The sequence below is a fragment of the Etheostoma spectabile genome, unplaced genomic scaffold (assembly GCF_008692095.1).
Source record: "Etheostoma spectabile isolate EspeVRDwgs_2016 unplaced genomic scaffold, UIUC_Espe_1.0 scaffold00019135, whole genome shotgun sequence".
Taxonomy (NCBI): Eukaryota; Metazoa; Chordata; class Actinopteri; order Perciformes; family Percidae; genus Etheostoma; species Etheostoma spectabile.
Genome location: NW_022604696.1, coordinates 2,402 through 29,681, shown reverse-complemented (window position 1 = coordinate 29,681; position 27,280 = coordinate 2,402). Strand labels below are relative to the sequence as shown.

Genomic DNA, 27,280 nt, shown 5'->3' with positions numbered 1-27,280 from the left:
TTCCTCGTCCACCTCCTACTGTCACTCCTCTGGCTCTGACTCTGTTTCCAATGTTGGCGTCCATTCCTCCAAAACAGAAGAGCTCACCTTTTGCCGTTTTATGCTAAAGCTCTGATTGCTAACTGTAAAGTTGTGTGATGGGTGTTTGCCCTTGTGATGAGTCAGTGTGCATATATGAAAGGCAGTGTGTTCCTTGTGAAGACAAGAGATTTTCTTCATGAAAATTGTGCCAAAGGCAGAGAATTGTGTGGAGTGTTTTGAAAAAAGTGTGTTTTAGAACTGCAGTCTGAGTGTAGAGCAGGAATTGTGCTTGTAGTTTAGCAGAATTGGTTCAGGGGGTTGGTGACTAAGTTACATGTTGTGGTTATTGTGTTGTCTCAAGTACCAGTATTTGTGTGTAAACAATTGAGAAAAACTGTAAGAACATTTCCTGATAAGAAACAATGTCCCTGTCATCCAGAGTCCATTTGATCCTGTTCAGTCTCATCTAATCACGTAGTCCTAATACTTAAGAGAAACCCTCATAGAGTCCATGTGATAGTCCACCCCCCCCCCATGGAGGTATCTTTAGATGCTGTTGACTACAGTGGACACAGAGGACATGTCTTAATATGCTGTTTACTACAGTGGACATGAAGGACATGTTGTTTATATGCTGTTGGCTTGTGTGTGTGTGTGTGTGTGTGTGTGTGTGTGTGTGTGTGTGTGTGTGTGTGTGTGTGTGTGTGGGTGTGTGTGTATCTGTGTCTGGTTACACATCTGACGGCCTGAACATTTTTCATTGAGAACATTTCCTGTTCAGGAACAATGTCCCTTTCATCCAGAGTCCATGTGATAGTCACACCTGTGTCTCTAATCTCATCACGTAGTCCTGATACTTCGAAGAAACCCTCAGAGAGTCCATGTGATAGTCCAACATGTGTCACTTTTATTAATGTAGCACCTGTCATTAGACAGAAACACAGACACACACACACACACACTAACACACACAAACACACACACACACTCACTCACGCACACACACAGAAACACACACGCACACACACAAACACACACACACACTCACTCACGCACACACACACACACACACACACACACACACACACACTCACTCATGCACACACACACACACACACAAACACAGACACACACACACACACACACTCACTCATGCACACACAAACATTTAATAAAGTCTACAGTAATATTATTACATTTCTTTATTCTGTTGAATCAATGTCTTTCAGCCTGTCACATGTCAGACGCATGTCTACGTGTCTAGGTGTCTACGGGTCTACTGGTCTACGTGTCTACGTGTCTACGTGTCTAGGTGTCTACGTGTCTAGGTGTCTACTGGTCTACGTGTCTACTGGTCTACGTGTCCTTCACTCTACAGGAACAAGGAAGTCCCCCAACCCGGGCAGAGTCAGAGGAATGCTGGGTTCTTATTTTCCAACAAGAAGAGACGCAGGTGTGTTCATTAGTCTTCTTAGGAAGACATCTTACACCTGTGTGACGTGTTTCTAATCTCTGAAATGCTCCCAGCTGTCATGACAACCCCCCCCCCTAAATCAGCTCAGACCTGGTGTTAAACTGAGAATCTGGACTTTACTCCGCTGGTCTGCAGACTGTGGAACAGAAACGGGAGATGTAGCTTGGCTTCCACAAGAGACGGCAAAAGTACTCACGTCCCGTGCTTAAGTGGAAGTACAGGTACTTCTGTTGAAAAATACTTTGGTAAAAGTAGAAATACTGATTTAACTTTCAAAGAACAGGCTTGGAAATGCACTTGAAGTATAAAGGTAAAAGTAGTTTTGAGAATGACGACGCTGCCTGGACATGGATCAGACCCTGTTTATATGCTGTTGGTTAAAGTGGACATGGAGGACATGTCTTTATATGCTGTTGGCTACAGTGGACATGGAGGACATGTCTTTATATGCTGTTGGCTACAGTGGACATGGACGACATGCTCTTTATGTGCTGTTGACTACAGTGGACATGGAGGACATGCTCTTTATGTGCTGTTGACTACAGTGGACATGGAGGACATGTCTTTATATGCTGTTGGCTACAGTGGACATGGAGGACATGTCTTTATATGCTATTGGCTACAGTGGACATGGAGGACATGTCTTTATATGCTGTTGACTACAGTGGACATGGAGGACATGCTCTTTATATGCTGTTGGTGAGTGTGTGTTTTTGTGTGTGTCTTTGTGTGTTTCTGTGAGTCTGTGTGTGTGTGTGTGTGTGTGTGTGTGTGTGTGTGTGTGTGTGTGTGTGTGTGTGTGTGTTTACACATCTGACGGCCTGAACATTTTTCATTGAGAACATTTCCTGTTCAGGAACAATGTCCCTTTCATCCAGAGTCCATGTGATAGTCACACCTGTGTCTCTAATCTCATCACGTAGTCCTGATACTTCGAAGAAACCCTCAGAGAGTCCATGTGATAGTCCAACATGTGTCCCATTCACATGCCATTATTAATGTAGCACTTGTCATTACACAGAAACACACACACACACACACACACACACACTAACACACAGACACACACACACACACACACACTCACTCACGCACACACACACAGAAACACACACACACACACTAACACACACAGACACACACACACACACTAACACACACAGACACACACTCACTCACGCACACACACACACAGAAACACACACACACACACACACTCACTCACGCACACCACACATAAAAACACACACACACTCACTCATGCACACACACATACACACTAACACACACAGACACACACACACACACTCACTCACGCACACACACAGAAACACACACACACACTCACTCACGCACACACACACACAAAAACACACACACACTCACTCATGCACACACACACACACACACAAACACACACACACACACACACACACACTCACTCATGCACACACAAACATTTAATAAAGTCTACAGTAATATTAATAAATTTCTACATTCTGTTGAATCAATGTCTTTCAGCCTGTCACATGTCAGACGCATGTCTACGTGTCTAGGTGTCTACGGGTCTACTGGTCTACGTGTCCTTCACTCTACAGGAACAAGGAAGTCCCCCAACCAGGGCAGAGTCAGAGGAATGCTGGGTTCTTATTTCCATCCAGAATCGACGCAGGTGTATTCATTAGTCTTCTCAGGTCTCAGATGAGACTTCTGTTCAGTCTCATCTAATCACGTAGTCCTAATACTTCAGAGAAACCCTCATAGAGTCCATGTGATAGTCCCCCCCCCCATTGGTGTGTCTTTAGATGCTTTTGGCTACAGTGGACATGGAGGACATGTCTTAATATGCTATTTACTACAGTGGACATGAAGGACATGTTGTTTATATGCTGTTGGCGTGTGTGTGTGTGTGTGTGTGTGCGTGCGTGTGTGTGTGTGTGTGTGTGTGTGTATCTGTGTCTGGTTACACATCTGACGGCCTGAACATTTTTCATTGAGAACATTTCCTGTTCAGGAACAATGTCCCTTTCATCCAGAGTCCATGTGATAGTCACACCTGTGTCTCTAATCTCATCACGTAGTCCTGATACTTCGAAGAAACCCTCAGAGAGTCCATGTGATAGTCCAACATGTGTCCCATTCACATGCCATTATTAATGTAGCACTTGTCATTACACAGAAACACACACACACACACACACACAGAAACACACACACACTCACTCATGCATACACACACACACAAACACACACACTTACTCACGCACACACACACACAGAAACACACACACACTCACTCATGCACACACAAACATTTAATAAAGTCTACAGTAATATTATTACATTTCTACATTCTGTTGAATCAATGTCTTTCAGCCTGTCACATGTCAGACGCATGTCTACGTGTCTAGGTGTCTACGGGTCTACTGGTCTACGTGTTCTTCACTCTACAGGAACAAGGAAGTCCCCCAACCAGGGCAGAGTCAGAGGAATGCTGGGTTCTTATTTCCATCCAGAATCGACGCCGGTGTATTCATTAGTCTTCTCAGGTCTCAGATGAGACTTCTGTTCAGTCTCATCTTATCACGTAGTCCTAATACTTCAGAGAAACCCTCATAGAGTCCATGTGATAGTCCCCCCCCCCCCCCCCCCCCCATGGAGGTGTCTTTATATGCTGTTGGCTACAGTGGACATGGAGGACATGTCTTTATATACTGTTGACTACAGTGGACACAGAGGACATGTCTTTATATGCTGTTTACTACAGTGGACATGGAGGACATGTCTTTATATGCTGTTGGCGTGTGTGTGTGTGTGTGCGTGTGTGTGTTTGTGTGTGTGTGTGTTTGTGTGTGTGTGTGTGTGTGTTTTACATATCTGATGACGAGAACATTTCCTGTTCAAGAACAATGTCCCTGTCTTCCAGAGTCCACGTGTCCCGTACCCGATTCTCCCAATGGTGTGTAGATGTGTGTGAATTGTTCCTGTTCTATGTTACAGAGCTTTGAGTAGTCGTTGAGACTAGTAAAGATTTATAGGAACAGTCCATGTACATGTATATGTGTATATATATACTATGATATACTACGATATACTCTGATATTCTATGATATACTATGATATACTACGATATACTCTGATATACTCTGGACATTCAGCAGGACAAAGGAGACAACCCAGTACAGGTGGAAAGAGTTAAACACAGCGTGATGAAGGTGTCTGTGATTGGTCGGATAGGTGTGACATCACAGGGCTCTCTACATACATAATGAGTGAGGTTGTGACGGAGTGACACTCTTTGATGAGCAGGTGAGTCCAGACAGGTGAGTGTCCCGCTAGCAGACATTAGAATTACTTAATATTAATAAGAATTTGGGATTTTATGTTTTTAGTCCTAAATTAAAGACACAAAATGCAATACTATCACTATTAACAAGCTATGGCTGTTTCAATGCTGACAGACTGAATATTTCATTTATTCAATATGATAACTTATTGTATATTTTACATAATAACTGATTGTGTGTTTTATATAATAACTGATTGCGTATTTTATATAATAGGCCTAACTGATTGCGTATTTTATATAATAACTGATTGTGTATTTTATATAATAACTGATTGTGTATTTTATATAATAACTGATTGCGTATTTACATAATAACTGATTGCGTATTTTATATAGTAACTGATTGTGTATTTTATATAATAACTGATTGTGTATTTTATATAATAATTGATTGTGTATGTCCTCTGGTGTCATAGTCATTATCAAATCCCTTTGGTATTTATGATTTAACATGAATGAATATGAACTGTCCCGTTTTGGATCTGCTCTAAAACAACGTGCTGACCACTGAGGTTTTGCTTCCTCTTTGTCGTCTGAAGAGCTCCTCAGAGATCCAGACCTCAGAGCTTCTCAGAGATCCAGACCTCAGAGCTTCTAATGCTTCACTCCAGCACAACTCCCACAATGAAGGTAAACCTGGAAACGTTGTGTTTTTGGGACCCCCCCCCGAGTACATTTACAGGCCTACGTTTACACAAATACTTCATCATATTCTAGTACTCTTTCCCATTAAGTTCCTTTAAATCTGCAGGTCTAAGTGTTCAAACATCCAGAAGCTTTTATATCTTCCTCCATGTTTCAGCTGCTTCCAGCCGTGGTCCTGCTCCTGGCGCCAATGCTGACCAGCTGCTACCCCCCCGTCCTGCCCAAGGACTGCAGCGACATTTATAAATTTCAGAGCAACCGAACCAAAGTGTACACCATCTACCCCATCAGCTCCACATCTCCTGTCCAGGTAGACCTCCTCCTCTCTGGGACGATGATGATAGTGTGAGACGGTGGCCCCCATTGGTCCCCTAATGTAGAATAGGTATGATGATAGTGTGAGACAGTGGCCCCCATTGGTCCCCCTTAATGTAGAATAGGTATGATGATAGTGTGAGACAAAGGCCCCATTGGTCCCCTAATGTAGAATAGGTATGATGATAGTGTGAGACAGTGGCCCCCATTGGTCCCCTAGTGTAGAATAGGTATGATGGTAGTGTGAGATAGTGGCTCCCATTGGTCCCCCTTAATGTAGAATAGGTATGATGATAGTGTGAGACAGTGGCCCCCATCGGTCCCCTAATTTAGAATAGGTATGATGATGAAACCATCGTACTTATCACCCCCGATATATTCTGGGTACTGAGGCCTCGTCCCTACTATTTACGACCTGGACAGACCTCATCCGGCTAAGAAGCAGATGATGCACTGATGGGGTCAACAAGGTCGCCGTATTAAATCGGACTCCATCTGAAGATTATTTAATTTAGACATCCGTGACGTATGTATACTCCTAATAGTAATATACAGGATTATACTCCTAATAGTAATATAAAGGATTATACTGCAAATTCTTAGTCCTACAGATAGGCGGCCCAGTATTTAAATGAACACACAGTAGCGGAGTATATGTTTTTTTATTTTACTCGTTTTTTTCGTGAGTCAGAGCCAAGCAACAGCTGTGAGGGAGAGCGTGTTTCCTCCACCCCGGGTTAGGGTTAGGATTGTTTCCTCCAGTCGGGGCTGTGCTGGACCCTGCTCTCTGGGCATCGAATCAGCGGTTCTATCACTACATCCTTGGCACCCTGTCCTGTGCGATGGTGTGCAGACACACACAGCCTAAAAAATGGTGCACACCTTTTTTCTGTCGTGTGTAGTCCTCCCCCCCCCCCCGTTGTATACACGTTTCATAAATGAGGGCCATTGAGATCATGTCTGACAGAAATAAGTTCGGACTGATGCTGATCACCAGATAGAAGTAGTCTTAGTTGTAATAGTAATCAGAGTACTTGTTCCAGCCTGTGTGATTATATTGTATATATTGTGTTTGAAAGCCATTTGCTAATGGTTGTGTGTTTGTGTGTAGGTGTACTGCGACATGGACTCTGTCGGAGGACGGTGGACGGTGAGTTTTTACTAAGCGTCAGTTTTGGTTCTGAGGTTCTTTCCAATCGCTCAAATACTTCAGGTACACAGGGAGTACTACTCTCATAGTTGGGGGACTTGAAGTATGTGGTTCATACTTTCAGACACATTAACCTGCAAAACCATACCCCGATGAATAAAAGACACAGGCTTAGTCAAGAAGACCAGAACCATACCCCGATGATTAAAAGACACAGGCTTAGTCAAGAAGACCACAACCACTGCAAGAGGCCAAAGGTTCCACTCAGTTTGGACTATAGCAGAGGTGGACGTGTCTACTGCAATGTCTTCACTGTGTCTAGTCCACACATAGTCAAAGGTTCAATTGGTAGCTTCAGTTAACAACTATAACCTGCAATACTGTACTGCAATATTGTCACCTTTTTCAAAGACATGGTGAACTTGTTTGCACTCAGTAAGATTCCCCCCTCCCCCCCTCCTGGACCTGGACCATGTCTTTCTGCCTTCTTGGAAAGCCTCCTAATGCAGAACGACTTGAGAAGAACATGAAAATGCATTTCATCACACACTACACACTGATTGACATGGAGCTATAAGTCCATCCAACCATCCATCCATCATCCTCTTATCCAGTATCGGGTTGCGGTGGACCAGCTCCAGCAGGGGACCCCAAACTTCCCTTTCCCGAGCCACATCAACCAGCTCCAACTAGGGGATCCCGAGGCGTTCCCAGGCCAGGTTAGATATATTTTCCCTCCACCTAGTCCTGGGTCTTCCCCGAGGCCTCCTCCCCGCTGGACCCTCCACCTAGCCCTGTGTCTTCTCCGAGGCCTCCTCCCAGCTTGACCCTCCACCTAGTCCTGGGTATTCCCCAAGGCCTCCTCCCAGCTGGACCCTCCACCTAGTCCTGGGTCTTCCCCAAAGCCTTCTCCCAGCTGGACCCTCCACCTAGTCCTGGGTCTTCCCCGAGACCTCCTCCCAGCTGGACGTGCCTTGACCACCTCCCTAGGGGAGCACCCAGGAGCCATCCTCACCAGATGCCTGAATCACCTCAACTGGCTTCTTTCGACGTGAAGGAGCAGCGGCTCTACTCCAAACCCCCCACTCCAATGACTGAGCTTCTCATCCATTCTTTAAGGGAGACGCCGGCCCCCCTCCTGAAGAAACCTATTTCGGCTGGTTGTCCCCCGGATCTCGTCTAGTCCACATGGTGCAGTCAGACATACCCCTGTTAAATATGTAAATATATATGTATATATGAGGGATGAGATTTGATGTGTTATTTTATCAGACTGTGAAAAGAAACCAAGTATTCCCAGTAAAGTGAGATGACAGTGCAGCGTTGGTACCTTTGTGTTCCAGGTGTTCCAGACCAGGATGGACGGCTCAGTGAACTTCTACCGGGGCTGGGACCAGTACAAGACTGGCTTTGGGAACGCTGCTGGGGAGTACTGGCTCGGTGAGGAAGTACACCTCAATATACATGTGTCACACCCCCACTGAGGAACGGGGGAGTGTTAAAAAACAAAACTAAAATACCAGCAATAATTCCACTGACAAAATATGGAGTAAAAACCCAAGCAACTTACAAAAATGTGACTTTATTCTAAAACACAAGTTAAAATTAGCAAAACAGCTAAGCAAAAGACACAAATATAAAAGTTAAAAGATTCATGTAATAAAAGCTAAATAGTTAAGAGTAATGTCATTGTCACTAGTCCCCAGTGTTCTTTAAAGTCCGTAGTTGTGATTATCCTAAGAACAGCTGATCCCGCCCCGGAAAGCCTAGGCTCTTCCTTTCACTTGTCCGCGTTGCGTGTTACGTTTCCACCTGGCTGACACTGGGGGAGAACAAAGAGAGCTCTCAGTCAAACAAGTCACAAAGCAGTTCTTTGCCCACACACTCTCCGAGGACAGCTGGAAGACTTTCCTCCACTCATCTGTATACTCGCGTTGAACTCCTTGTTTGGGTGGCTGCAGTCCCCCGTTGCTTCAGGCTCTATGGACGTAATCCGGTCTGGACCACCACACGTTCACCCGCACTTCGGACGGCTTGTCCCACCGGCACTTCTCCAGCCCGTCTGCTCGTTTCGGCTTCCACTGTCCTCCGTGTCCGTTTGGGCTCTGTTTCTGCTCTGCTCCGCTCTGTCACCACTCTTCTGCTCCTGCTCCTCAGCGTCCCCTCTGCTTTCATTTATCCTTTTTTGTTCCTTTGGCCTCCGGTTCACTTGCTCCGTTCTCGGCATTGCCCCGCCACCTCCGCCTGGGCGCGGCCCGAGCTTTGTCGCCGCATGAGCCGGCCCAGCGCTTCAGCCACTCCTCAGCGTCACATCTTCTTCTCTTCTTCTTCTCTCTTCTCTCCTCTCCTCTGCTCTGCTCTGCTCTGCTCTGCTCTGCTCTGCTCTGCTCTGCTCTGCTGCGTAGCTCCTCTGCTCTGCCGCCTCTGTCTGCCCCGTGTTTTTCCCCCCTCTGCTGCATCCCTGCTTTCCTTTTCACTGCCCCACTCAAACACACCTGCTCCCCATTAAGCTCAGGTGTCTCCACTTGTCTTTTCCCAAGCTCGTTAAGTCTGAGTAAAAAAGGGAGGAGCTACAGTCTTGTCAAAAGGTAAAAACACAAACAATTCATGCAATAAAAAAGCTGTAAATAAAACTTACGCATGCAACAAACAGAATAAAAACATGCAAGCGCTAAAATCCTAAAAACACATGCCATAAGTCCATTAACAAATCATTACAGCAATTCTCATGCATTTACATTATTTGTCCAAAATCCACCTTTGACACATGTACTACTGTACATCTAATACTAAAGGTCAGGAATACACAAAACTACTGTTCATCTAGTACTAAAGGTCAGGAATACACAAAACTCACTAATCATCTAGTACTAAAGGTCAGGAATACACTAAACTCACTGATCATCTAGTACTAAAGGCCAGGAATACACAAAACTCACTGATCATCTAGTACTAAAGGTCAGGAATACACAAAACTCCCTGATCATCTAGTACTAAAGGTCAGGAATACATGAAACTAATGTTCATCTAGTACTAAAGGTCAGGAATACATGAAACTACTGTTCAACTAGTACTATAGGTCAGGAATACACAAAACTACTGTTCATCTAGTACTAAAGGTCAGGAATACATGAAACTACTGTTCATCTAGTACTAAAGGTCAGGAATACACAAAACTACTGTTCATCTAGTACTAAAGGTCAGGAATACACAAAACTCACTGATCATCTAGTACTACAGGTCAGGAAAACACTAAACTCACTGATCATCTAGTACTAAAGGCCAGGAATACACAAAACTCACTGATCATCTAGTACTAAAGGCCAGGAATACACAAAACTCACTAATCATCTAGTACTAAAGGCCAGGAATACACAAAACTCCCTGATCATCTAATACTAAAGGTCAGGAATACATGAAACTACTGTTCATCTAGTACTAAAGGTCAGGAATACATGAAACTACTGTTCAACTAGTACTAAAGGTCAGGAATACATGAAACTACTGTTCATCTAGTACTATAGGTCAGGAATACACAAAACTACTGTTCATCTAGTACTAAAGGTCAGGAATACATGAAACTACTGTTCATCTAGTACTAAAGGTCAGGAATACACAAAACTACTGTTCATCTAGTACTAAAGGTCAGGAATACACAAAACTACTGTTCATCTAGTACTAAAGGTCAGGAATACATGAAACTACTGTTCATCTAGTACTAAAGGTCAGGAATACACAAAACTACTGTTCATCTAGTACTAAAGGCCAGGAATACACAAAACTCACTGATCATCTAGTACTAAAGGCCAGGAATACACAAAACTCACTGATCATCTAGTACTAAAGGCCAGGAATACACAAAACTCCCTGATCATCTAGTACTAAAGGTCAGGAATACATGAAACTACTGTTCATCTAGTACTAAAGGTCAGGAATACATGAAACTACTGTTCAACTAGTACTAAAGGTCAGGAATACATGAAACTACTGTTCATCTAGTACTATAGGTCAGGAATACACAAAACTACTGTTCATCTAGTACTAAAGGTCAGGAATACATGAAACTACTGTTCATCTAGTACTAAAGGTCAGGAATACACAAAACTACTGTTCATCTAGTACTAAAGGTCAGGAATACACAAAACTCACTGATCATCAAGTACTAAAGGTCAGGAATACACAAAACTCACTGATCATCTAGTACTAAAGGTCAGGAATACACAAAACTCACTGATCATCAAGTACTAAAGGTCAGGAATACACTAAACTCACTGATCATCTAGTACTAAAGGCCAGGAATACACAAAACTCACTGATCATCTAGTACTAAAGGTCAGGAATACACAAAACTGCTGTTCATTTATATCATGTGCTGTGTGTGTGTGTGTGTGTCTGTGTGTGTGTGTAACTGTGTGTGTGTGTGTCTGTGTCTCTGTGTGTGTGTGTGTCTCTGTGTGTCTAGGTCTTGAGAATCTCTACCAGCTGACTCTGAACCGCCCGTCCGAGCTGCTGGTCCAGATGGAGGACTTCCAGGGAAACAGAGCGTTCGCTCGGTACACGTCCTTCTCCGTGGGGCCATGTGATGGGTTCATACTGACGGTGTCTGGCTTCATCAACGGAGGAGCAGGTGACGTCTCCACATCATCTAGTCTTTAAAGATGACATAGTCGGGTCTAAGGTGCAGTCAGAAGACATGTGTCTTTAGTCTGCGGGGGTATCTTCATCAGGGTCAGAAGAGATGTGTCTTTAGTCTGGAGGGGTGTCTTCATCAGGGTCAGAAGAGATGTGTCTTTAGTCAGGAGGGGTATCTTCATCAGGGTCAGAAGAGCTGTGTCTTTAGTCTTGGGGGGGGGGGGGGGGGGTTATCTGTGTAGACTTCAGCTCCCTGAACGTCTGAGGCCACTTTCAAATCAATTCAAGTTTATTTTATTGATAATATTTAATTATAACAAAAGTATGTTGAGACACTTTACAGATAGAGCTGGTCTAGACCACTCCATAATTTACTGATAAAACAGGTCTAGACCACTCTATAATTTACAGCTAGAGCAGGTCTAGACCACTCCATAATTTACTAATAAAACAGGTCTAGACCACTCTATAATTTACAGCTAGAGCAGGTCTAGACCACTCTATAATTTACAGATAAAACAGGTCTAGGCCACTCTATAATTTACAGATAAAACAGGTCTAGACCACTCTATAATTTACAGATAGAGCAGGTCTAGACCTCTCTATAACATGCTCTATGGTCTGATAGGAGGAGGTTATCATGCTCTATGTTCTGACAGAAGGATGTCTGTCTATTATCATTACACTCAAAGAAAACTGGACTGTTTCATCCATCCTGCCTCTCCCTTAGATATAATGGTGTCATCTTCATAACATCCATCCATCTTCATCCGCTTATCCGGTTTCGGGTCGCGGGGGCAACAGCTCCAGCAGGGGACCCCAAACTTCCCTTTCCCGAGCCACATCAACCAGCTCCGACTAGGGGATCCCGGGGCGTTCCCAGGCCAGGTTGGAGATATAATCTCTCCACCTAGTCCTGGGTCTTCCCTGAGGCCTCCTCCCAGCTGGACGTGCCTGGACCACCTCCCTAGGGAGGCGCCCAGAAGTCATCCTTACCAGATATATCCCGGAAAGACTCCTTCAGTCGGACGGCTTCCCTGACTACCGGTGTCCACCAGGGTGTTTGAAAGTTACCGCCCCTTGAGGCACCTAAGACCCTTAGACCACAGCTCACCGCCGCAGCTTCAGCAATGGAAACTTTGAATATTGTCCACTCAGGTTCAATGCCCCCAGCCTCCACAGGGATGCACAAAAATCTCCGCCGGAGGTGTGAGTTGAAAGTCCCTCGGACACGGGCCTCCTCCAGACCTTCCCAATTTACCCGCACTACCCGTTTGGGCTTACCAGGTCTGTCCAGAGTCTTACCCCACCCCCTGACCCAACTCACCACCAGATGGTGATCAGTTGACGGCTCTGCCCCTCTCTTCCCCCGAGTGTCCAAAACATACGGCCTCAGATCAGATGAAACGATTATAAAATCGACCATTGACCTTTGGCCTAGGGTGCTCTGGTACCACACACACTTATGAGCACCCTATGTTTGAACATGCTGTTTGTTATGGACAATCCATGACTAGCACAGAAGTCCACCAACAGACAACCACTCTGGTTTAGATCAGGGACCCGGTCCTCCCAATCACACCTCTCCAAGTATCTCCATCATCACCCATGTGTGTACTCACCCACATCCCCAGAGCCAGCCTCTGCCGCCCAGGTCTGGTCCGTCAAAGCCCCTGACCTTCGCTGCAACCCATGTAGCAGCGCACCCGACCCCTTTGGTTCCTCCCACAGGTGGTGGGCCCATGGGCTGGAGGGAGAAGTGCCACGTCGCTTCTTCGGGCTGTGCCTGGCCGGGCTCCGTGGCAAACCCAGCCACCAGGCACTCGCTGACGAGCGTCTGGTGGCTTCATAACAGTGAAAGTTAATTGAGCGTTTCCTAAAACTATTGCCTAGAGGACACATATATAAGGAGAGTAGAATTGGTCTAAGAACTGAGACTAATGCATGAGTCCATGTAATCAAACGGGTGTCTATGTTTTCTCATAATGTTGTGATTATACACTTGTTGTGTTTCTGTAGGAGACTCCCTGACTGGTCATCACAACGGAATGAAGTTCTCCACCTTCGACAAAGACCAGGATGCCGCTTCCGTGAACTGTGCCAGATCACACCTGGGTGGGTTCTGGTACAACGCCTGTTACCATGCAAATCCCAACGGTGTCTATCGCTGGGGGGCTGACGGGACTATCTATGCTGTTGGAGTGGATTGGTCCACCTGGAAAGGTTATGACTACTCCCTGAAGTTCATCAGCATGATGGTCCGTCCCGTGCTGTAGGTCTCCAGGACCAACGTCCAGCAGAACATCACCTCATCTCTTCTCATCTCTTTCTCTTTCTTTCATTAAGCATTTAATCAACAACAGGTTTTCTTTTCCTGAAACTGGACCCAGAACAAGAAAGCCAGCTGATGGTAAATCTTGTTTCCGTCTGTGATGGTTAGAGCAGTCGCAGCAAAAGTCTGATGTGGTTCCAGCTGGGCATCTGCAGCAGGAAGTAGGGTTAGGGTCCAATGTGTCTCCAGCTGGGCGTCTGCAGCAGGAAGTAGGGTTAGGGTCCAATGTGTCTCCAGCTGGGCGTCTGCAGCAGGAAGTAGGGTTAGAGTCTGATGTGTCTCCAGCTGGGAGTCTGCAGCAGGAAGTAGGGTTAGGGTCTGATGTGACTCCAGCTGGGCGTCTGCAGCAGGAAGTAGGGTTAGGGTCCGATGTGTCTCCAGATGAAAAACCCATGATCTTTAAATGGAAACACATATATAGTCTGGTCAGGGGTGGTCACTGCATGGATGATAACATGGGTCTAAAATGAAAAGTAGAAACAGATCTTTGCAGTTCCGGCCAGCCAGGTGATGTTTGGTGGAGGTGTGAAACTCTTATGTAGATATATATATGTGTATGGAGGTGTGAATCTGTATCTGCTTGATGAGACAATAAATAATAAGCTGAGCATTAATATCATCTGATGTCTTCACTTTGTCTCCTGAGAAGAAAACTTATAATAATTACAATTTAAAAGAAAATAATTCAAAAAAGCAAAGTTAACATGTTAAAATAATAATTTGAAAATATAAAATACTAAAAAGAGGGAGAAACTTATATGAAAAAACTTCATGTCTGTATTTCGTTTTAGTTTTTTATTTTCAATATCATTTTTATGACTGACTTTTTATAACTTTTTTTGCTGTACTATGACTTTTTATTTAAGTGAAAAAGTCATAGTATAGTGTGTCAGAATTTATATTTTTTAAAGTCCTATTACAGCATGTCGAAATATAAAAAGTCAGAGTAAAAAATGTGATAAAATGCCATAGTTCACTAAGCGTGCGCCGATACCAGAACCAGAACCATCTTCCACGTCGTACCATCAAGACTCCTGTTCACCAAGACGGAAAGTACAACTAGACAAGACGGAAAGTACAACTAGGCAAGATGGGAACTACAACTAGACAAGACGGTAACTATGTCTAGTTTTAGTTCCTGTCTTGTGTTTTCCCTTGAGTGGTCTCAAGTTTCTGGTTCTGCTCTTGTTTTTTGGATTCCCTCTTCTTGTTTTTTTTCGCTCTGGATTAGTTTTTGCCTGAATGAAACTGTCCCACCACTGCTCCGTATTAAAAGCATGACTCAACAGATATGTTTTGAGTTTGGACCTAAAAAGAGCCACATCTGTAAGTGCGAATATCGGGGGGTAACTTGTTCCTGGTCTCTGGGCAGCAACCGCAAAAGCCTGAACCCCCCTCCATTTATACCCGGACCTTGGGACTTCTAAAACCAGCTAATTTGAAGACCGCAATGACAGTTGTGCTCCCGCAAAGTTAAGATTTCAGACAAATACTCAAGGTGACATATATTTTCTCTCTCTCTCTCTCAAAACGATCGGACGAGTTTTTGTCCCTTTTGCTGCAGTAGTCCATCTAAGGCTGGCGTAGACCTCCCTCTTGCTATTAGTTCTTTTTTAGAGGAGTTCCTCACCGCTGTGATATTGGGGGACACCGCTGCTGTCATTTTGACCTTGAATTTCGCGGGGATTGCGCTTACAACGTAGCTGGTGTAATGTCTATGGGGCGCCGTTTGTAAAGCAGCTCGTGCTGAAAATAACAGCAACATTTTGTCACATTTAGCTTTAAATAATGTTTAAATAACTGGTATGAAATTTTGAGGGTCACTTTCTTGCACATTTACAACAATATTTGTCAACTTGGAAATATTTTAAATAGTTAAATCCAAATATTAAATGTTACACCTAAATGTTAAATGTTAAATCTATATGCTAAATCTAAATCTAAATGTTAAATCTAAATCTAAATGTTAAATCTAAATCTAAATGTTAAATCTAAATCTAAATCTAAATGTTAAATCTAAATATTAAATCTAAATCTAAATGTTAAATCTAAATCTAAATCTAAATGTTAAATCTAAATATTAAAACTAAATCTAAATGTTAAATCTAAATCTAAATCTAAATGTTAAATCTAAATATTAAATTTAAATCTAAATGTTAAATCTAAATCTAAATGTTAAATCTAAATCTAAATCTAAATGTTAAATCTAAATATTAAATCTAAATCTAAAAGTTAAATCTAAATCTAAATGTTAAATCTAAATCTAAATCTAAATGTTAAATCTAAATGTTTTGGGTGAAACTAAATATTTAGCTAATATGCAAATTAATGTCGGTAACCGGAAGTACCAAAATAAAAGCTCGAGGAGGTCAGTGTATGTTTATAGTGTCAAATAACGAATAAAAATCCTCTCATTGGGAGATATGGACTCTTGAACTTGGAAAACCGTGAAAATAACTACCTAAAATAATAAACACAGTTGGGGAAAACTGTATTTGAAGAGTACTTTGAGTTTTTAGTGTCACTTTTATGAATGGTGTGGGAATTATAGCCACTATAGCCAGCCACGGGGGGGGCTCACTTTGACTGGTCTGTCACGTTCGCTTGCATTAAGGTCAGCAAGAGCCTATCCCCGCCCGCCCCCGACAAGACACTGACAAGACACTGCGAAATGTCCAACGAATCAGCGTTAGCCGAGAACATCGGCAGAGCCGTCCCGGTGGCTGAACAAACTTATTCAACAGCGACAGCGACAGCCTCAAGGCCACCGCAGGCCACCTCGGTAAGCATGTTTTCCAAATCACGGAGCTAGCATTGTCTTGTTGTCAAGGTAGTAGCAAATCTCTACTGGCTAGCTACCGTTAGCTAGTTTAGTTAAGTTAGCCTTGACAACATTGCTAGCTCCGTGATTTGGAAAACATGCTTACCGAGGTGGCCTGCGGTGGCCCTGAGGCTGTCGCTGTCGCTGTTGAATAAGTTTGTTCAGCCACCAGGACGGCTCTGCCGATGTTCTCGGCTAACGCTGATTCGTTGGACATTTCGCAGTGTCTTGTCAGTGCCTTGTCGGGGGCGGGCGGGGATAGGCTCTTGCTGACCTTAATGCAAGCGAACGTGACAGACCAGTCAAAGTGAGCCCCCCCGTGGCTGGCTATAGTGGCTATAATTCCCACACCATTCATAAAAGTGACACTAAAAACTCAAAGTACTCTTCAAATACAGTTTTCCCCAACTGTGTTTATTATTTTAGGTAGTTATTTTCACGGTTATCCAAGTTCAAGAGTCCATATCTCCCAATGAGAGGATTTTTATTCGTTATTTGACACTATAACATACACTGACCTCCTCGAGCTTTTATTTTGGTACTTCCGGTTACCGACATTAATTTGCATATTAGCTAAATATTTAGTTTCACCCGAACATTTAGATTTAACATTTAGATTTAGATTTAGATTTAACATTTAGATTTAGATTTAACATTTAGATTTAGATTTAATATTTAGATTTAACATTTAGATTTAGATTTAACATTTAGATTTAGATTTAACATTTAGATTTAGATTTAATATTTAGATTTAACATTTAGATTTAGATTAGATTTAACATTTAGATTTAGATTTAACATTTAGATTTAACATTTAGATTTAGATTTAGATTTAACATTTAGATTTAGATTTAATATTTAGATTTAACATTTAGATTTAGATTTAGATTTAACATTTAGATTTAGATTTAACATTTAGATTTAGATTTAACATTTAGATTTAGATTTAGCATATAGATTTAACATTTAACATTTAGGTGTAACATTTAATATTTGGATTTAACTATTTAAAATATTTCCAAGTTGACAAATATTGTTGTAAATGTGCAAGAAAGTGACCCTCAAAATTTCATACCAGTTATTTAAACATTATTAAAGCTAAATGTGACAAATGTTGTTATTTTCAGCACGAGCCGCTTTACAAACGGCGCCCCATAAATATGTAGTAAACCTAAATATACCTACATGTAGGGCTGCACAATTAATCGAATTTTAATCGCGATCACGATTTGGACTTCCCACAATCAAATTTGCGTGATCGAGCGATTATTTTTTATAAAGCATCATTTCATAGAGCGCTCCGGGTTTTTTGCAAAGCCAATCTCCCGCTCCGTAAAGCCGTCTGCTCATGAGCCAGTCAGAGTAGTTCACTGCACCCCGTGCAGCTTAGTTTCTAGATGTAGACAGTCCCAGAGGACAGAGTAACGGGAGGAAAACTCAACAGATAGCAGTCGGTAATACGTCAGTCTCAAGGTTTACCAGTTTACCAGTAAACGCAACACTTTGTCCCATTTGTGTTTTTCAGACAACAGCAGTGACCAGTGCTAGTCAGCGTCTGTTAGCTAGTAGCGTCTGTCACTGTTCTGTCCTCGCATCCGCTGCAATGCTGTTTATATGGATATGGTTTAATTTTGCGTTACATGACCCATTTCGTCTGTAAAGCCGTGCCTGTGTTGGATCTTTCTACGCTCTCTCGTCCTACTCTCTCTCCTCTTACTCTCCGCGCCCCGCCACACAGCGGCCGCCGGTCCACACTTCTGATATATGTCTACAGTTTAATTTTTCATTAACACAGCTGTATATTAATAAGTATGAGGGGGCAAACCTGTATTTGTACCAGTGTTTCCGCGGGTAACTGCTATCGCGGCCACTACGGCGAAGAACAGAAGAAGTTTTTGAATGCAACTAACTTCAGTTGGTAGAGTAACAGCGTGGGAGACGGAGCTGCTGGACCGAAGCCTGGACCAGGACCAGAGATGTGACCCATGGCCAGAATATCATAGTTGATAAAAATGCAGCGCAGTGAAGATACAGACGTTTAATACACACGACGTGTGTATCCGCCGTTCGACCCGTTCATAATGATCAGCCGTCTCTCTGTGAGTAGCGTCCATCACACTCCCTCTCGCAGTTATAAATAGCCTATGTGACAATAAAATTTGTTTTGGTTAAAATCAACAAATAATCGTGAGAATAATCGCGATCAAAATTTTGATCAAAATAATCGCGATTATCATTTTGGCCATAATCGTGCAGCACTACCTACATGTATTTACTGTGGCATAAATAATGGAATAGCGCCACCTATTGATTGATGTGCCAAAAATAGAGCTTGGCCGTTCCTCGTTAGTATAATGGACAGTATCTCCGCCTGTCACGTGGAAGATCGGGGTTCGATTCCCCGACGGGGAGATTTTTCTACCAGCTTAGGACTCGAGGAAGTCCCAGCAAACGTGTTGGACTATTCATGAGGGGAAAGCGGGCCTTGGCTCAGGCTGTGTTCAACATGGGAGGAGAACTCCTGACCCCTAAATGTGAATATTCACATCAAGCGATGGAAAGAGCACAACTCCTGGACATGAACAACACGTCTCAAGGCGCAGCAGGAGGTGGGAGAGTGTCAAGTCTGGGCACCTTAGAGTTCCTTTAATGCTCTTTGCAGATGATGTGGTTCTGTTGGCTTCATCAGGCAGTAATCTATAGTGCCCACTGGGGCAGATTAAAGTCCAGTGTCAAGCAGTCGGGATGAAAGTCAGCCCCTCCTAATCTGAAAGCGCAAGATTGCTCCCATCAAGTTGGGAGTCAGTGGCTGTCCCAAGTGAAGAAGTTCTTGTATCTCAAAGGCATATTTCAAATAGTGCAACTTGTTCCAACGCGAAACCACTATACTACGTAAACTTTGGATGACCGCCTCCGCCTGTCACATGGAAGACTGGGGTTTGATTTCCTGATGGGGAGATTTATCTACCAGCTGCTAATTATTTACCAAGGCAACATTGACACTACTACATCTGCCAGAGTAGTTTTGTCAGAATATATCTCACAGTTTTCAGTCATAATAATATCTAAGTAGTATTTGTTTATGATTGTACTTTTGTTTTGAATGGTAAATGAACATATTTTAAAGAATAGTTTTAGAAATGTGCTGGAATTTGCAATAAAAAACATGACCTTTCCCTTTTTTCAAGCAGTAACTAAACCCCTGACCAACATTTGTAACCTGAAAACCATGTATGTGAGTGTCAAGTATGTTATTGTTGGATTCAGGTCCAAATTTTGACATTTTAGTGCAATCTGTCATGTCCTGCCTTCGGAAGCTCTAGCCAGGAACCATTCCTCGCCTAAAACAATATGAGTCATTCCAGTAAGTGAAAAGGAAACTCACATCTACAAAGATAAATTTGATAGATGTGACTCCCTGATGGTCTAGTGGCTAGGATTCGGTGCTCTCACCACCGTGGCCCGGGTTCAATTCCTGGTCAGGGAATGGTCAGGACTTGACACACTAAAAAACAAAATCTGTAAATTAACAAACATTTTCCTGTTAACTTCACCGATTTCTTCTGTATTTTTTAAACACAGATAAACACCAATAAATTACAATTGTGAATTTAAGGGACAACTAGCATGTGTCAAACCACCTGTGGGAGTGGAACATGGATGTGTAGAGATGGGCTTTCAAACAATACACCTTTTGACATTTTGACATGTCACAGTAGGAAAAGCAAAGGTATAAATAAAAAGGAATTATGGCTCAATTTACATCATTACAGTAGACATAAGGCATTACAAAGTAAAGAAACTAGGTGTTGATAGTGAAGGGCAAATGACGCTTTGGTGAAGCACTGAACCACTTAGAGGAATTGGTTTGAAAATGGGTTCATTACTAGAAGCTTCAGTAACAGAGACCTCGCCTGGTGAAGGGCCCAGGCTGCATCCAAATGATCCCGACAAGATAGTGGACAGGAGGCTTTAGACTAGGACACTCACGTGTACTAACAATGGGATAGCATTCTTTTTAAAATAAAGATTGATAGATTTGTGTATTGTATTATTGGGTATTAGGTAAAGAGTGCTTGGGGAAACAGAGGATGTGCTGGGAAAATATGGCACAAGTTGGGTGTGCTTGTGTAACTATGGCCGGGGGGTATGTGGGACAGGGACCACTCATCAATTTTATTAAGGAACATTATTTTTTCCACATTACTGGACTTATTGGAAAACTTTGACAGTTGTTTGTGCATATGCACCAAAACAAGAGTTTGGAATATTCTGCCTTCTTGGAGACCTTGAATAGAGTTCTCTATGGGGCTCCAGTACTCCATAGTTCTGCTGGGGGACTTCAACGCACACGTAGGCAATGGTGGAGATACTTGGAGAGGCTTGATCGGAGGAACGGCCAGCCGGATCTGAACCAGAGTGGTTGTCTGTTGTTGGACTTCTGTGTTAGTCATGGATTGTCCTTAACAAACACCATGTTCAAACATAGGGTGCTCATAAGTGTACGTGATGTACGTGATGATTATCATTTTGGCCATAATTGAGCAGCACTAACTCAGAGTTCTGCATTCATAATGACTGGAGGAAACGTAGTATTGGTTGAATGTACTTTTAGATAGATAGATAACTATAGATAGATAGATATATAGATATAGATAGACATATATATAGATAGATAGATAGATAGATAGAAGATAGTAGATAGATAGTGGATACGATAGATAGATACTATAGATAGATATATACTTATTCATCCCGAAGGAACATTTAGTGGCAAACATAAAACATAATGACACACATATTCACACATATAGTGCACTCTCTTAAATATAACAAACTTTGGATTTTTTTTATGTACTCTTTATACTTGATTATGATTTTTTTCCAGTTTCTTGTAAAATTTGGACTATTCAGGATTTTCTTTATGAAAAAGAAGTACTGTAGAAGTGAATTTCACAGTAAAAGAATTAATGCTTTAAGAAACAAGCCGAGTCCGAGGCTGCTAGCATATAAAAACTCCTCTCAAACTGACTAAAAACACGGAAGAAAGATACGTTAAATCAGACAAACACAGCACAAATTAGAAGAGAGATGAGACTTTAACGCTAGCAGTTAGCCACGAAGCTAATAGCGGAGCTAGTAGTTAGCCACGAAGCTAACGGCGGAGCTAGTAGTTATCCACAAAGCTAACAGCGGAGCTAGACGTTAGCTCCGTGGCTAACAGCAGAGCTAGAAGCTATAGCCACGAAGGTAACTGCGGAGCTAGCAGAGGAGCTAGCAGTTAGTCATGAAGCAATAGCGGAGCTAGCAGTTAGCCAAGAAACTAATTGCGGAGCTAACAACGGAGCTAGCCTAGCGTGTTAACGCATGCGCCGCTCGGGCTTCTATTCGCTTATTGTTCGCACGCACTCTGGCTGCCGTGTAACAGAGCACTTATTAAGATATTTACCTGAACACGTGCAGGTTCACCTGGAGCTCTGTCTCCGAAAAAAACACTTAGGAACTCAGCAGCAAACAAAACACAGCTATCCCGCCGCCAGCCCCAAACTTCCGGTTTACCTTAAGTCAGGGCTTTTCAGATTAAAAGTCTAAAAGACAGAAGGCCGCCGCCTTCAGGTCATGTAAATAATCACTACTTTTAGCGTGTATAGAGCAGATAACTCCACCAGACTCCATGTAAATAATCACTACTTTTAGCGTGTATAGAGCAGCATATCTCCACCAGACTCCATGTAAATAATCACTACTTTTAGCTTGTATAGAGCAGCATATCTCCACCAGACTCCATGTAAATAATCACTACTTTTAGCGTGTATAGAGCAGCATATCTCCACCAGACTCCATGTAAATAATCACTACTTGTAGCGTGTGTAGAGCAGCATATCTCCACCAGACTCCATGTAAATAATCACTACTTTTAGCGTGTATAGAGCCAGCATATCTCCACCATAATCCATGTAAATAATCACCACTTTTAACGTGTATAGAGCAGCATATCTCCACCATAATCAATGTAAATAATCTGGGGTCTCATTTATAAAACTGCAGTTAGGATCCTTGCTGAAAGTGTACATACACCCAAAAGCCAAAAATAAATCAGATTTTAAAACCGTGTGCATGCTCATCTATGTAATATTGTTCATAAATCACATATTACCTACAAGTGTGCACATGTGAATCAGCCTATTATCCCTCTCTGTACACGCCCATTTTTAATTTTAATACTATGTTGATATTTAAAGTATAACTTGTGTATATTTCAACCTGAAATCTATCCCCTGTGGTTCTGTATGCAGTAGTATTTTGAAATACATTCTTTAAGGGGCAGGAAAACAGTGTAAAGACTTTCAAAGTGGAGTGATGTGAACATTGAGTTAATATAAACATTTATCATTACTTAAACCATAATTTCATACAATCATAAGTCAAGAAATGTACTCACGATATTAACACATACAAACACACACACACACATACACACACACACACACACACACACACACACACACCCCACACACACACACACTTACTTTCTACATTTTCAGGATTTTAAATATTAAAATAATGTTTATGAAAGAAAAGTTCAGTTATTGTTATTACTACCACGTCAGGTTGATTTAATTATGTATACTCTATATACATATTATTTTGTAGTTTTTCCGTTGTGTTTTTTGTAACCGTTAAATAATTTATTGAATGTGTTCAGTGTTACAGTAAAAATACAGTTTTTAAATCTGTTGACCTACTTTAATTCTATTGGTTGCTGTTAACTTCCCGTCCAATCAGCTTTCGATGTGAGGGCAGAGGGGCGGGCCTTCGGCGGTGACGTGGAGAACGACCGTTATCCGTGATGATGAAGAGAATCAGTTATCTTTATAACGCTGACTCACTGAACCGGACAGAAGGTAAACATCATATATTCATCCATTTCCATATGTAAATATATGGAAAACTATGTGTACTTTTTTTCATTTCCATATGTAAACATATGGAAAACATACACATGTGTGTGTGTGTGTTAGTATTGTTTTACATCCATACAGTTGGTAAAAGTTATGATACCAACGGCTGTTAGCATCGTTAGCCCGCTAGCATCGTTAGCATCGTTAGCAGTTAGTGTAGCACAAGCTAAAGTCCTTGTGGAGGGTGACCAGATGTCCCCGGTTTCCGGAAACAGTCCCCGGTTTGGTGACCTGTCCCGGAAATGTCCCCGGTGTTCACTGTGACTGACAGACCTAAAATAGGAATGAAAGAAAGAAAACACTGACCCAACTGACCTAACTGGCTCTATTAGCCTACAAGCTAGCATTAGCTTGTAGGCTAATAGAGCCAGTTAGTAGTTGTTTAAGTGAGTGAGTGAAACCATAGACAGTTAAAGAAGTGGACCAACAGGTCCCGTTGCTCTGGACAGAGACCAGTGAAGTCTATTAGAAGCTCTTTCCCGGTGATGCTGAGCGTTACTGCGCAGTCTCCAACTGAGCTTGACGACGTAAATGTGACGTGAGCAACCTGTCTGAAAGTTGTAACGGTATGTACGTAATTACTGCTAACTAACATGCTAGTTAACATTAACATAGGCACAGGCTAATTACTGCTAACTAACATGCTAGTTAACATTAACATAGGCACAGGCTAATTACTGCTAACTAACATGCTAGTTAACATTAAAATAGGCACAGGCTAATTACTGCTAACTAACATGCTAGTTAAAATTATCATAGACACAGGCTAATTACTGCTAACTAACATGCTAGTTAACATTCATAAATACATTGTTTTTAACTTTTCATATCTCAACACTGTCAACGGGCTTATCTGCTAACGTTAGCTACCAACAGTTACCTTGGAACAATCCAGCAAATAGACCGAGCTTTAATGCGTTGCCTGAAATATATCTTCTTTATAACAAACACACAATTGCTGATTTTTATGTTTCTGAAATGTGATCATTTGAAGCTTTTCTGTGTCGTACGTTAGGGAAAGAGATATGAATCCCAATTACTTTGGTTTCTATGAAATCAGGATTATTTAACAGGATTCCTCGTTGTCTCTTTGAAAGATGTTTCCATTTATTAAAGTTAAAACAGCTTTAACTGGGATTTTTTGCTTTGTTATTTTACTGTAGAAGAAACGCTCTGGCTTGTTTGTTTTCTTTTAACCAATCAGAATAGTCGTGGGCGGGGCTAAACTCTGGATGCAGCGACTTTGGCTCTGCTACATAGTCTCAGGAAGGAACTGTTCACCCTGATAGAAGAAACACATGTGCATGTTGACAGAGAGCAGACACACACACACACACACTATTTCAATGTGCTGCATCCATGGCTTATCAGTCTGTGTAACATTACTTCGTCCTCAGCAATCCTGCTCCAATCACTCTCTCAAAACATCCCAGTTAGATATAAGATGGCGTTAACATATTCTTTGGGAATCTTTACACTGATTCCCTTAAAGAAGTGACCAGGCCTGCCTTGTTGCACCATCAAAAATCTTTCTGAACTTTCCATTTTTACACAGGAACATCTGGAGATGTTCTGCTAAATGAAGTGTGGTTGGTCCAGACTACTGTGCATGTAGCTTGTAGCTCCAGTTAATGACTTTTGGGCCTTACATTTTAGTAGTTCTTCCAGTCTGAATGTAGGAGATACTGACACTCTGGAGTCCTATGGATTGGTCCCTCATCAGCCCTTGCATTTTCTCCATTCAAACAGAAGATTTTAATCTAGTAAAACATGGTCAACGAAAATTCACTCACACCCCATTAGTTCTTCTTACCCTTGTAATATTATCTCTGCATGTCCCCCCCTCCTTGGGTCTACAAAAGCACCTTCAGAAGACGGCAAGCTGGCGACCGGAGCAGGAAAGAAGGGCAAGAGAGAGGAGGAGGAGCCTGCAGCAGTGAAAGAGGAAGAGGAGGAGGAGCCTGCAGCAGTGAAGGAGGAAAAGCAGGGGAAGAGGAGTATGAGGTGGAGGAGGTTTTGGACCGCAGAGTGGTGGAGGGAAGAGTAGAGTTTCTGCTGAAATGGAAGGGGTTCTCAGAGTAAGTATGAGTCTAGAATATTAATACTTGGGTTCTTGGTCCTGATACACTGTGTGCATATATATCATTATCATACAACTCAATGCATTTCCTTTATTTTCAAGACTATTTACATTGTAGATTATCACTGAAGGCATCAAAACTATGAATGAACACATGTGGAATTATGAATTTAACAACAGGGTGTCCGCGGGGTTTTAAAAAGTATTAAAAAGTGATAAATCAAAATTGTCAAATTTAAGGCCATTAAAAGTGTTAAATGTAGTCTCAGAGGTATTATTTTTTTAAATTAGGTGTTATTTTTTTCAGACTATCAGGTGTCCTATTCTGATTGAAATTCTATCCTGCGTTGGCGTTAGTCCGTTTAAATATGGGCTTTGGCGTGTCTGGGACATAATCAAAGATCTTTCGTCTCCGTCGATGTTTGATGCTGACGTCATATTCAGTGGTCGTTCGACATCTCAGAACACTGCGCGCTCAACAGAAGTGGCTGGCTTACGTTTTATTTTAGACTTGCTTCAAGCCATATCTTCAACGACTGGACAACCATCGTCATCTTTTAATGGGCAAATGCAAGTTTTCTGATAGCTGGGTGAACAACCAAGATTAACCGTTTGCGCCGGATACCGCTGGGTACTGCGTTGCGCAACTCTGAACCTCCTGCCGGCTGCTGCGTGGCGCAGCGTTTGTATTTGGGTCTTTTCATGACGTGTGCAGCAGAGAACGTCATTGGTTCAAATACACATGAGGTGGGTCTTGTTGGCCATGTGACCACCAAAATGTACCGTAGTTTGCTGAAAATCACGTCAATCAACCAGACGTACATGTGCGTTTGTTATGAATGTTTGAGAGACGAGCGAGAAAACGGCTACGAGGCAATCAGAGGAGGATTAGACAGCGAGGGGGGGGGACGTTGAGGGGAAGATAGTGAGGAGTTTGGGAGGGAGGATGTCTTCATCATAATCTACCACTTCCTCTGTCGGAGCCGTTTCTCATCGTCTCTCAAAACTTCATAAACAAACGCACATGTTTGTCTGGTTGATTGACGTGATTTTCAGCAAACTACGGTACATTTTGGTGGTCACATGGCTTGAAATAGCCAACAAGACCCGCCTCATGTGTATTTGAACCAATGACAGTGCGTTCTCTGCCGCACGCGTCATGGAAAGACCGACCGACCAGTACAAAATGCTGCGCCACGCAGCAGCCGGCAGGAGGGTCAGAGTTGCGCAACGCAGTACCCGGCGGTAGATGTGTCGTCGCGAAGCATCCGGCGCAAACGGGTTAAGGACTGGCTCAGGCCTGTAGTAGGGAATAACAGGCAGGCTTATTGTTCGGTGTGTAAAAAAAACATCAATGTCAACTGGATGGGAGCTAACGCACTTCGGTCGCATGTGCAATCCACTAAACATAAAAAGGAATGCGCGGCTCGGGAGAGAGCAGTTAATTATTCGACCAATCTCAGCTGTCTGTGCGGCTGCACCTCCACCACCACCGCCGC

The 27,280-nt window shown here is 42.6% G+C and overlaps 1 protein-coding gene, 1 long non-coding RNA gene and 1 other non-coding gene across 3 annotated transcripts; all 3 read left to right on the top strand.

Moving 5' to 3' along the window:
* The first annotated feature begins 4,800 nt into the window (after positions 1 to 4,800).
* On the top strand, positions 4,801 to 14,007 carry LOC116683843 (microfibril-associated glycoprotein 4-like). The gene is made up of 7 exons (XM_032510003.1): positions 4,801 to 4,818; positions 5,384 to 5,474; positions 5,647 to 5,799; positions 6,916 to 6,954; positions 8,298 to 8,394; positions 11,417 to 11,581; positions 13,606 to 14,007. Exons 2-7 carry the CDS (start codon positions 5,442 to 5,444, stop codon positions 13,860 to 13,862), a joined length of 744 nt encoding a protein of 247 aa, XP_032365894.1. The 5' UTR covers positions 4,801 to 4,818; positions 5,384 to 5,441; the 3' UTR covers positions 13,863 to 14,007.
* Positions 14,008 to 14,307: 300 nt separating this feature from the next.
* Positions 14,308 to 20,115, top strand: LOC116683844 (uncharacterized). The gene is made up of 3 exons (XR_004330712.1): positions 14,308 to 14,391; positions 18,774 to 18,775; positions 20,105 to 20,115. It is a non-coding gene; the product is annotated as an uncharacterized LOC116683844 (long non-coding RNA).
* trnad-guc (transfer RNA aspartic acid (anticodon GUC)) lies at positions 19,080 to 19,151 on the top strand. The gene has a single exon. It is a non-coding gene; the product is annotated as a tRNA-Asp (tRNA).
* Positions 20,116 to 27,280: the final 7,165 nt, after the last annotated feature.

Bases quoted from the DNA above. Each gene is read 5' to 3' on its own strand.
- LOC116683843 (XM_032510003.1), top strand. From the start codon at position 5,442: ATGCTTCACTCCAGCACAACTCCCACAATGAAG. The intron at 5,800-6,915 runs GTAGACCTCCTC...GTTTGTGTGTAG, and splicing joins GCTCCACATCTCCTGTCCAG to GTGTACTGCGACATGGACTC. The intron at 8,395-11,416 runs GTGAGGAAGTAC...CTGTGTGTCTAG, and splicing joins TGCTGGGGAGTACTGGCTCG to GTCTTGAGAATCTCTACCAG.